This window comes from Mobula birostris, chromosome 2, assembly GCF_030028105.1.
Source record: "Mobula birostris isolate sMobBir1 chromosome 2, sMobBir1.hap1, whole genome shotgun sequence".
Lineage (NCBI taxonomy): Eukaryota > Metazoa > Chordata > Chondrichthyes > Myliobatiformes > Myliobatidae > Mobula > Mobula birostris.
In genome coordinates this window covers 168,519,691-168,532,265 of record NC_092371.1, presented here as the reverse complement: position 1 = coordinate 168,532,265, position 12,575 = coordinate 168,519,691, and the positions used below count along the sequence as shown (strand labels likewise).

Below are 12,575 nucleotides of genomic sequence, written 5' to 3'. Positions count from 1 at the left end.
CTGCGTACCCAGCGCACCGAATAAATATCTAGTTCGAATGGAACAGACACCCCGATGATCCTCTCAACAGTCCACGCAATCCTTTATAGGGTCTTGCGGTCAGATGCCTTGCAATTCCCGTGCACAACGGTGATGCAGCTAGTCAGGGCAACACACAAAAAATGCTGGAGGAACTCAGCAGGACAGGCGGCATCCGACTGCCGAAGCGGTTCGGCCCGTAACGTCGCCTGCTTTCTTTTCCATAGTTGCTACCTGGCCTGCTGAGTTCCTCCAGCATTTTGTGTGTGCTGCTTGGGTTTCCAGCGTCCGCAGATTTTCCCCTGTTTGGATCTAGTCAAGTCTCTGTCAAAGGTTTATGTATAGGCTTTCATTAATTCTACTGTATTTCTTTATTTTCCTGTAAGTGCCTGCAAAGAAATGAACGTCAATGAACGTATAATTACATACACGTACTTTGATCATAATTTGACTTTGACTTTGAAAGTATTTCGTGTATTAAGAAACAATACCCTTCATACAAGCAAGGCAATTTCGTCTTAAATCGGCTTTGTTTACCTCATGAACAATTACCGTTTCCTATCTGTTCCTTACCGTCTCACTCTACATTTCAATGCTCATATTATCGCTCAAGGCTTTACATATGGGTATATTTACCTTCGCTAACGTTGTTGGTCTGCCAGGACATCGAGATGTCCGTAGGACTGCTGCGGACTGAAACAGAATGGGATTCCAGCAGGAAGTCCGAACGCAATCAAGTACTTCCGTGTACCACATTTGCAGTCTGGGGTATGTATTCAGGCGCGGTGTGACCTCTACAAACGGGCTTCCCGACAACGGCTATTATTGTGTGGCGCTTCTGTTATCAACACCCCTTTTCCAATTGATGTTTATGTGTCAGTTTCGGAATGCCGGAAAGCGAGGAGGAGGTCTAGCGGTTCCACGTGTGACTACCCGAGCAACACACACAAAATGCTGGAGAAACTCAGCAAAGAGTACAGTCAACGTTTGGGGTCGAACCCCATGATGTTTCGGGCATTTTGTGTGTGTGACAATCATTTCGTTTTCTTTTACACTCGTGACAATAAACAATCTTGAATTTATATGGAAAAATATTCTAAATGAGCGATAGTTGTACATGTTTTCTATAGGGAAAAAAAATAAATAAAAACTTGTAAAAGATATGCACAGTATGCGGCAATTCTGCACCATGAGCCGTGCAGAATCCTCTTGTACACCGTGAAGCGCTAGTAACGAGTATGCCAGGAGGTGTAAAAGGTTCAGCCTGCGCTGTAATGATGGTCACAAATATCACACCCTCCACCCCCGTCAGCCACTGGGCCCTAGAGCTTGTCTGCTATGACTTTACCAACTTCCTCTTCCGGCTGCTGGCCGCGACTCGGAGATAAAGAGATCTTAACTGCAGTCCAGTGCTGCGCTGGTGGAAAGTAGCCAGGAGGAGAGGAGGCGAGGAGGCTGGAACCGGAGACGATGAAGGGTGGAACAGCTCTGCTCTCCATGCTGTTCTTCGTGGGCAGGGCCGCGGGCGGCGGCGCTGGGTCCAAAGGCACGCCCGCCAGCGGGAGCTGGGCCCGAGAGCCGGAGACCGAGGACTGTTTCTGTCATGTAAGTTTCCAGCCACTCCACCGGGACTTAGCTGCTTTCCCTTTACCCTAAACCACAGCTACCTGCTGTGAAGTGTATTAGAATAGATTTTATACTGTTCTATAGAGAAAATTTGGAGATACATTCTGTATAGTAGGATCCCATGAAACAAGCAGATGACTTTTTTTCTGTGGATGTTGGCGGATTAATAAATATTGTACATGGCTATATGTACCAAATCCCTCGATCTTCCGGTAGCTCTGGTATGTTTTATACAAATCTGAAAGACTAGATTTGATTAACATCTCAGCTGAACCTGGGCACTTCCTCGGGCGAAGCACAGCATCGCAGCAAAGACAGGAAGTGCAGAGCTTCAGCGAAGATATCTTGTGGATTTTGGTTCCGCTATCTAGCATTGCATCCTTTCACATGATTCATCTGTACAGTTACACACACAAAATGCAGGACCAATGAAGGGTCTCGACCTGAAACATTGACTGTTCATTCCCCCCTCCGTAGACGCTTTACAACTCCAGGAACACAGGTTCAATTCTCCCCACTGTCAGTAAGGAGGTTATATGTATTTCCTGTGGCCGCATGGGTTTCCTCCGGATTCTCTGGTTTCCTCTCACTTTCCAAAAATGTACAGGTTAGGTTTAGTAAGTTGCGGGCATGCTGTGTTGATGGAGGAATCGTGGCGACTCCTCGGACTGTGTGGGTCATTGACGCAAATGACGCATTTCACTGTATGTTTCAATGTTCATGTGACAAATAAAGCTAATCCTTAATCATTGCTGCACACCTCCAGCATTTTGTGTTGCTCATGATTTCCAGTATGTGCAGAATCTGTACTGTTTATCATTTGTAGAGCTCACTGGCAGTGATTTTATACAATCAGCTGATCACGTGATCAGGAAACATTGCATAAAGAAAAATCGAGTCCCCCTACTTTTCATCAACATAGTAAAGGCATAACATTGAAGAATATACAGGGGAATATTATTGAAGGTAATAATAATAAAGTGCTCTACACAGATAATGTTGCTTTAAGTGCTTTACAATGAGAGTGCGAATACGAAAGTGCAATAAAAAGTGAAAATAGAAGACAGATGTTAGTTCAAGGCAAGGTTAAATAAATAGGTTTTGAGCTGGTTTTTAAAAGCGTTATCTGAGTCTCCATCCTTTGTTGTTTTAGGTATTGAATTCCACTGTTTAGGAGCATAATTCAAAAAAGCTGACCTGCCAATTATCGGTTGAGAGAGATTTTTAAAATTAAGAGACTGGCATTAGAACTTGAGCAGGATTATAAAATAGAAAAAGAAAATGATTCTGCAAATTAGTGAATCTTTAATTCCCCATATCCCAGAGAGTAGTGGGTGCCACATCATTGAATATCAAATATTTATATTTTTGGAATACATGGACCCTGAGGGTTCTTAATTCAGCAAAATTATTGCTGATCTGATGCTTTTCCTAACTGGTCATTTGAGCTAGTGAGCAGGTTCAAGGGGCTGCTTAGCCTGCTCTTGTTTATGTTTTTATATAAACTCTCATTAGTGAACATCATGTCCGGATTCAGTTTTAATTTTATTGGAACTTGGTCGGGACAACACGATGCAACTAGTAGAGTCGCAGCCTCACCCTTCCAGAGAGTTGGGCTCATTATTGATCTTAGGTGTGTGTGGAATTTAATCCAAGTCAAAATCAGACTCAGGTTTATTATCACTGACACATGTCATATAATTTGTTGTTTTGCAACAGCAGTACAGTGCAATGCATACAAAACTATAAGTTACAAAAATAAATATAAAAAAGAATAAATAAACAAGTGGTGCAAAAAGAGAGCAAGATAGTGGGTTCGTGAATCATCCAGAAATCTATTGGGAGAGGGGAAGGAGCTGTTCCTAAAACATTGGTTGTGTGTCTTGTACCTCCTGTACCTCCTTGCTGATGGGAGTAATTAGAAGAAGACCAGTCTTGTGTTGTATATATCCTTATTGATGGATGCTGCCTTTTTTGAGACATGTCCTTGACGGGGAGGCTTGTGCCTGTGATGGAGCCGGCTATGAGTGGATGCTGGAATCTAGGAAGTTTGTGAAAATGTGGGGAGAATAGGTTAACAGGGAAAATTAGTGAGAAATGGGATTGTTCTGAAAACTGGCATAGAAATGACAGGCTGAAGTTTCCTTTTGTGTCATATGGAAATAAATAGAAAATATATGCATTCTTAGGTCTTATACTGAATGGAAAAACCAACTATCTTTCTACAAGGATACAGAGATTACTGAAAAAGTTCAAAGTAAATTGATTATCAACATACATATATGCCACCATACACTAACATGAAATTCATTTTTTTGCGGTAAATACAAATGTTTGTACAAAGAAACACAAAAGAATCAAAACACAAGACGGACACACAACCAATGTGCGAAAGACAACAAACTGCTAATACAAAATGAAATAAAATAATAAGAATAATAAATAGATAAGCAGTAAACATGAAGAACATGAGATGAGTCCACGAAGGTGAGTCCATAGGTTGTGGGAACAGTTCAGTGCAGATTGTAAACAGGAAATTGAACTTGACCATTTCTATATTAACCTGTGTGTGCAGCCAGAAAGAACATTGTACTTTAAATATCTCTAACCTTCCACATGGGGGTTCACATTTGAGAGCCTTTTTGGTGCCGTGGATATTTGGTGCCTTGTCAATAATCTATTCCAGTATTCAAGCCAAACTCAAAACCTTATCATCATTACAATATGAAAACTAGACGAGCCACTCTGGTTTTCATACTTTTCAATTGGCTCCTAACATAAACTTACATTTGTATGGTCTGTTTCATAACTTCACCATGTACCAACGTATTTTCCAGCCAATTAACCATTTAAAAGTGTAGTTATTGTTGTAAAACTGGTCAGTGTTGGAATCAAAATGGAGAATTGGATATTATGGACTAACTCTCATAATTGGCAACTTAATGACTGTACAATCTAAGTGATGTTGATTGAGTGGCATACCAGAACTTCCCACTCTTCATATGTCAGTGTATCTTTTACAGAAACTAGGAGGTCAGGTTTAATGTCTCATCAGAAAGGTAGCATCTCTTTGGTACTGAACGATGGGAGGGAGAGGGGTGGGAGCAAGGGAGTGACTTGGATTATATGATATCTCTCCAGAGGAATTTGAACATTGTGGATCCAAGGTCCACTGGAGAGTATTGCCACAGGGTAACAACTGACATATGTCTGGACATGTTTTTAATGATTTTGTGGCTATGTATTACTGTATTCAAATTTTTTGTTTTTTTAAAATTGCTAGTGATCTCCCTTGGTTGATATGTTTAAGTATTATTCCCCAAGTGACAATTTATATAACCTTTTCTCTAGGGACTCGAATGCACTTTCATATTTTGCTTAAATATAGAATGATAAGTTGATATTTTGACCAGTTGTGTATACTTAATCTAACTTTTATCCAAGTATATGTTTGCAAAGGATAATATTGCCTGTTCAGTGCTGCGGGAGACCATAATCTTATTGCATGAGAATCTTTCATATTTCCTTTGTCACAAGTCTTGATGGAAGTGAACACCACACATCAGTTCTTAAATGTGGATGCCAAATGGCACAAGGTAGAGGCCAATTGTGCTGTTGGTCTGACTTGATTGTACACAATTACATGAATGCTGGCACTCAATAGTTCATAATGAGCCAACTGAACACAATAACTTTGATCAATTAAACTATTGACTGGCACTGAATTTTAGCCACAGTCATCTTTGTGGAAATAATGGCATTGAAAATTTTGGTTCATTTCTACACAATTCTAAAAGAAATATGAAAAACTTGGAGCAACACGCAAGTTGCTGGTGAACGCAGCAGGCCAGGCAGCATCTCTAGGAAGAGGTACACTCGACGTTTCAGGCCGAGACCCTTCATCAGGACTAACTGAAAGAAGAGCTAGTAAGAGATTTGAAAGTGGGAGGGGGAGGGGGAGATCTGAAATGATAGGAGAAGACAGGAGGGGGAGGGATGGAGCCAAGAGCTGGACAGGTGTTAAAACTTGAAGTTACTTAATTCTGCAGTGCTGGTACTTCAGATTCAGATTTATTTATCACATGTACATTGAAACATACAGTGAAATGTCAAACAAGAGAAAACCTGCAGATGCTGAAAATCCAAGCAACCCACACAAAACACTGGACTCAGCAGGCCAGGCAGCATCTATAGAAAACAAGTACAGTCGACATTTTGGGCCGAAAATCTTCGGCAGGACTCAATGTGAAATGTCACTTGTGTTAACAATTAACTCACACAAGGTTGTGTTGGGGCAGCCTGCAAGTGTCGCCATACATTCTGGCACCAATATAGCATGCCTACGATATTCATCAGAACAAAACAAGCAGCAACAACAGCAGAACAAAATAAGACAACAACAATGTCGTAATGCACAAAAATTCTATGTCATCTCACAGGACTGGTAGATATATGTCAAAATAAAAGTGGATCGCTAGTTAGGTTTGCCTTCAATGTCATGAAGATGCATCTTGCAAGTATATTCGTTTTTGCTAAGATACCAGGGTTGGGCTTCTCTAACATTCATAGACAGACTAAATTTTAAATTAAAACATAAAGGAGAATGTACAACTCCTTATAGACAGCGGCAGGAATTGAACCCTGACCATTATGCTATGGTATCAGTCCTTATGCTGGAAATGTGACATGCAAGTTGGAAATGGTTGATTATAATATATTGTTGAATTTGATACTGAGTTCTGAAAGCTGCCTTTTTACCAAGTCAGAGGGCCAAGTGTTATTCCTCTAGGTTAGATTGAAACCATGAGAGGCTGCTGGAGGAACTTGACAGGTCAGGGAGCATTTATAGAGGGGAATAAACAGTCAACATTTTGGGCTGAGACCTTTCATCATAGATGCTGCCTGACCTCCTGAGTTCCTCCAACATTTTCTGTTTGCTCCTTTGGAGATTGAGCTTTGTGAAATTAAAGATATTCATTGTGTTTGCTTTTTCTTTGGTTTGCCAGGTTATTTGTTCGTAACTATGAATTGCCATTTTATGATGTACACGAGCCGTGGGCACGTGGCCAAGTGGTTAAAGCATTGGACTAGCGACCTGAAGGTTGTGAGTTCGAGCCTCAGCCGAGGCAACATGTTGTGTCCTTGAGCAAGGCACTTAATCACACATTATGCTCTGCGACGACACTGGTGCCAAGCTGTATGGGTCCTAATGCCCTTCCCGTGGACAACATTAGTGTCATGGAGAGGGGAGACTTGCAGCATGGGCAACTGCTGGTCTTCCATACAACCTAGCCCAGGCCTGCGCTCTGGAGAGTGAAGACTTTCCAGGCACAGATCTCGCAAGACTAACTGATGCCTTTACTTTACTCAATAGCCATTTTATTAAGTACATCCTGTACCTAATAAAGTGGCATACATGCTTGTAACCTGCTGTCTAGCCCATCCACTTCAAGTTTTGACATGTTGTGGATTCAGAAATGCTCTTCTGCACATCAGTGTTACAACATATGGTTATTTGAATTACTATCGCCTTGAACTAGTCTAGTCATTCTTCTCTGACCTCTCTCATTAACTAGGTGTTTTTGCTCACATAACTGTCGCTCTCTGGATGTGATTTGTTTTTCGCTCCCTTCTATGTAAACTCTGGAGACTGTTGTGTGTGAAAATCCCAGAAGATCAACAGTTTCTGAGATACTCAAACCACCCCATCTGACATCATCAATCATTCCACAGTCAAAGTCACTTAGATCACATTTCTTCTCCATTCTGATGTCTGGTCTGAACAACAACTGAATCTGTTGACCTTGTATGCATGCCTTTGTGCATTGAGTTGCTGCCACTTGATTAGCCAATTTGATGTTTGTATAATTGAATTGACTTTATTTCTTACACCCTTCACATACATGGGGAGTAAAAATCTTTACGTTATGTCTCCGTCTCAAAGTACAATGTGCAATCATAGTAATTTATAATAAATATAACAGTCAATGTAACTTAGAAATAAATTTAAATCGGCATGAGTTAATCAGTCTGATGGCCTGGTGGAAGAAGCTGTCTCATAGCCTGTTGGTCCTGGCTGTTATGTTGTGGTACTGTTTCCTGGATGGTAGCAGCTAGAATAGATTGTGGTTGGGGTGACTCAGGTCCCCAATGATCTTTCAGTCCTTTTTTTCACACCTGTCTTTGTAAATGTCCTGAATCATGGGAAGTTCACAACTACAGATGTGCTGGGCTGTCCACCCCACTCTCCACAGAATCCTGCGACTAAGTGAGGTACAGTTCCCAGACTTGGCAGTGATGCAGCCAGTCAGGATGCTCTCAATTGTGCCACTGTAGAAAGTTGTTACGATTTGGGGGCCCATACCAAACTTCCTCAACTGTCTGAAGTGAAAGAGGCACTGTTGTGCCTTTTTCACCACACAGCTGGTGTGTACGGACCACATGAGATCCTCGGTGATGTGGATGCCAAGCAACTTAAAGCTGTTTAACCTCTCAACCCCAGATCCATTGATGTCAATAGGGGTTATCCCGTCTCAATTCCTCCTGTAATCCACAACCAGCTTCTTTGTTTTTGTGACATTGAGGGAGAGATTGTTTTCTTGACACCACTGTGTCAGAGAAATGACTTCTTCCCTGTAGACCACCTCATTATCGTTTGAGATTAGGCCAATCAATGTAGTGTCGTCAACAAATTTAATTAGCAGGTTAGAGCTGTGGGTGGTGACACAGTCATGGGTATACAGGGACTAAAGGAGGGGACTCAGTACACAGCCCTGAGAGGTTCCTGTATTGAGAGTCAGAGGGGTGGAGATGAGGGAGCCCACTCTTACCACCTGCTGGCAATCTGACAGGAAGTCCAGGATCTATCTGCGTAGTGTCAAGGCTGAGGTCTCTGAGCTTCCTGTAGAGCCTGGATGGAATTATGGTGTTGAATGCTGAACTGTAGTCCAAGAACAGCATTACCACATAAGCATTAATGAGTAGGTGTTCAAGTGTACCTAGTAAAGTGGTCACTGAGTGTAAATTTTATTTTCTTTAGGGCCAAGGTGACTAACATCATTTGTTTAACAAATAACAGGTTGTTTTGAGCTAAGCACAATCTTTGTGTTACTAGGTTACAGTGCAGATATTAACCCAAGACCCTTTTTTTGTGGTGAAGTTACGTTTACTTTATGAGTAACACACTTTTTGGGTTATCACAATTGGAATTGATCTCAAGAGATAAAGAGTAACTTTATTTGTCACAAGTACATTGAAACATCAATGAAATGGATCATTTGTGTTAACAACTAACACAGTCTGAGGATGTGCTGGGGGCAGCCCGCAAATTTCATCATGCTTCCGGTGCCAAAACAGTATGCCAACAACTTGTTAACCCTAACCCATACATCTTTAGAATGTGAGAGAAAACACCCAGAAGAAACACATGCAATCATGGGAAAAACTTACAGGATCCTTACAGACAGCTGTGGGAAAAGAACCCCAATCGCTGGCACTGCAAAACATTATGCTAACCTCTATGCTACCGGGCTGTCCCATGGGGTCAGTGAGGAGCATGGATGTATGCATCTTTATTATATAGCAGTCACATTTCATAAATGGTCTGCAGAAGGAATGCTGTGAAGGGTTGTGTCTTCCATGATTTTCTGTAGTCGAAACCGCTCATGGTATCATTGAAGCGACATGTGGATTGTGTACCCTGTGCAGAACAATGTCCTTACAGGCAGTTCCCAGCTTATGACAAGGTTCTGCTCCTGAGAGCGATTATAACCCGAACTGTTTGTAAGTTGGAATTGAACACAAAATGGTGCGTGGGAGAGGATCACAAAAACAGGCATGAGAAGAGAGCGAGCCAGCTCAGGAAACATGAGTCTGCTTGGCACTCCAGCTCTTCTCAGCTCAACCCATCTTGGTGAGACGGGGGCGTGGGGGGGATAGACACAGAGAAATATCCTGTTCCCACCTGTCAGTAGTCATAGTCATAGTCATACTTTATTGATCCCAGGGGGGAATTGGTTTTCGTTACAGTTGCACCATAAATAATAAATAGTAATAGAACCATAAATAGTTAAATAGTAATATGAAGACTGCAGCAGTAAGCATATCCATTCCCAGTCATCCCGCCAGTCTCCCAAATGTTGGTTTGTACGTACGGAGACCCCATAGGTTGGGCGTTTGTTACCCGTAGAGGATCTGTGGCAACATATTCTTTTTATTCTATTAAAGAGGCAGAGAAGCTGAATTAACATATAATCATTAGATATTGCACATTTTTTGTGTTAAGAAGGCATTGGATTAAAACAAAATTGGCAAATTAAGGAACTCGAAACGTTGGAGTTAAAAATATTGTGGTAATTTGGAGGCAGTAATTGGATGTGCCCCCGGAGGAAGGTGGGGTCCTTTTACTGATGGAGCAAGATGTATCAGAGACCCTGGGGTCAGTAAATGATCAGTGTTTCCTTATGTTAGGGTGATTTGGGCATAGATTACGAGATTAGGAGCACTTTTGAGAGGTTGTAGATGTCACAATGTAAATATAATCATGAACAAAAAGGATAGTAGCAGTTTTGGACCATAAGACATAGGAGCAGAATTAGACTATTCGGTCCGTCGAGTCTGTTCCACCAATTCATGGCTGATTTATCTACAAGGTACCGAGGCTTGGTAATTAACATTGTGCTTGTAAGAAAATACAACAATTCTTGATTTTGCAACCATTGGCAGCAAATAGCAAAACCAAGATATCATGCAAAATCTTTGCACATCTCTGATTAGGCCTCAGCTGGAGTTATTGTGTAATTCTCAAAATTTTTTAGTAAGGATATTAAGCATTTGGGAAAGTTGCACAAGTGGTTTACAATCAGGACAATAAACTAGCTTGTGTGAAAAGATTAAAACATTTCATTCTACTCCTTAGAGCAGTGGTTGGGTAAATTTAAAAATACTTGAGAAGTTTTGAAATAGCAAGTATCTCTGTTAATTGAGTAGGTAACAAGTGGTCAAAGATTTATTGTTTTGAAAACATAGGGTTCGGAGCACTAACCTTTCAAGGTTGAAGGTCTGGAATGAGTGGAATCTGAAGGATTGATGGAATCAAGTTCCATGGTAACTTACAAACAACAATTAAATGTGTGCTTTAAAAATGTTACTTTGCAAGGTTACAGAGAGAAAGCTGGGGTCAGATGAATTATATTGGATAGTTTTAAAAGATGCAGCTCAATGACTGAAAACTCTTGTATATGATGATCAACTCAATTGACCAACATGATAGGTATTTAATCTTAACATTCATCAAGGTATGTCTTCTTTTCTGATTCAGTTTGAAGCTGTAGTAGAACATTCAAAGACATACAGTTAAGGTAAATGACTTGAGCATAAGATATGTTGGTGCCAGAAGCATGGCAACACTTGCAGACTGCCCAGCACAATCTCCACTGTTTTGATAAGATTTGACTGAAACAATGCATTATCTTACAGTTGCTCTATAAGATTTATTACAAAATTCCACATTTAATGGCATGGAAAATGAATTTATATTCATGTCTATCATTTGAGCACTTGACCAAATTAATGGTTAGAATTGCAAAGAAAGAAATGGAGTGATACAGAACCATTTATAAATTTGGGATGTCCCAAAGCATGTTGTGGTCTTTTTGACGTTGTAACGTGAGGAAATACTTTTCACATTTTGCATAAAGTAAAGATCCATAGAGCTCTCCAATTTTAAAATAAAATTGATTATGTTTGTTGTGATATTAGCAGAGGGCAAATACTGGCCCAGACCCTTGTTATGGCGATCTGAAACAACCAACACCTATTGGTCAGCTGACAACCAATCCCAAGCTGAATTTCACTGACTGGTCATTGTTTCTGTCAATATCTTAAACATTCTTTGGATAAACCATTTAAGTAGTCGTGCTTTAGGATGTACTTTTGAGTTTTGAGTTTTTTGTAGTTGTGTGGTTTTACTGAATAAAGGTTTATTTTATGTTCTGGCTTTGTTCCATCTATTGGTTTCAGGTCTTAGCAGTAGTTATAGGCAAGCGAACACAACAAATTAGTAATAAGGTGATTATTATATTGACATGGCATTTTCGGCGGAAGACTTGCATGCAATTCTAAAACAGCAGCAAGCTTATTTGAGGCAGCCCAGTTGAAAATAATCGAAACCTTGATCAGCAAGTTATCAGTGAGTCCAAAAACTTGGTGTCAAATACTGAACAGAATTCATGTGAGTCAGTTGTTGCATCCATTGCTAACTTCCGGTTCAATGATACTTTGGAAGTTATGTTTGAATCATGGTTCAAACATTACAATGATATATTCCAAGTTGAGTTCGCAGTGAAGACAATCTGTGGAAGGTATGCACTTTGCTCCAAAAATTGGGTACTGCTGAATGTGAGCATTATTTCAACTTTACCCTGCCTAAGAACCCGTGTGACCTATCATTTGATGAAAGTATCCAGCATTTAACAAGTATTTTTGGAGAACAGTCATCCCTCGTTAGTGTTCGCTATCATTGCCTAAAACTCGTTAAGCATGATACTGCGGACTTCATCATATATGCTGGTATCGTCAATCACGAATGTAAAAAGTTCAAGCTGGGTAACGTGAGTGAATCGCTGTTCACATTGCAGACTTCAGGCACCTGATGATGTAGACATTCACAAACGGCTCATGGTCAGACTGGAGCAAGACCCTGATACGATTCTACAAGCTGTCTGTCACTTCAGAATGTCAACACTTGATCAACCTGAAACACGATTCCAACCTAGTCAAACAGAGTCATGTCAATGCAGTTTCCAATGGCCCAGACGTCATCACTCAGCAGGTCTCCAGATAGCTTATTGGAACTGTGGTGCGTGATATATGCAAAAAACTGCCAATATAAGAAGCACATTTGCAGCAAATGCCAACACTGTAGTTACAAA

At 40.7% G+C, this 12,575-nt stretch overlaps 1 protein-coding gene across 1 annotated transcript in view; it reads left to right on the top strand.

Moving 5' to 3' along the window:
• Nucleotides 1-1,371: 1,371 nt before the first annotated feature.
• Nucleotides 1,372-12,575, top strand: part of ero1b (endoplasmic reticulum oxidoreductase 1 beta) — an 81,172-nt gene continuing 69,968 nt past the window's right edge. Inside the window, exon 1 of the mRNA XM_072251059.1 lies at nucleotides 1,372-1,623. Within this exon, the coding sequence (XP_072107160.1) occupies nucleotides 1,489-1,623 (135 nt within the window). The 5' untranslated portion in view covers nucleotides 1,372-1,488. The remainder of the gene's footprint in view (nucleotides 1,624-12,575) is intronic.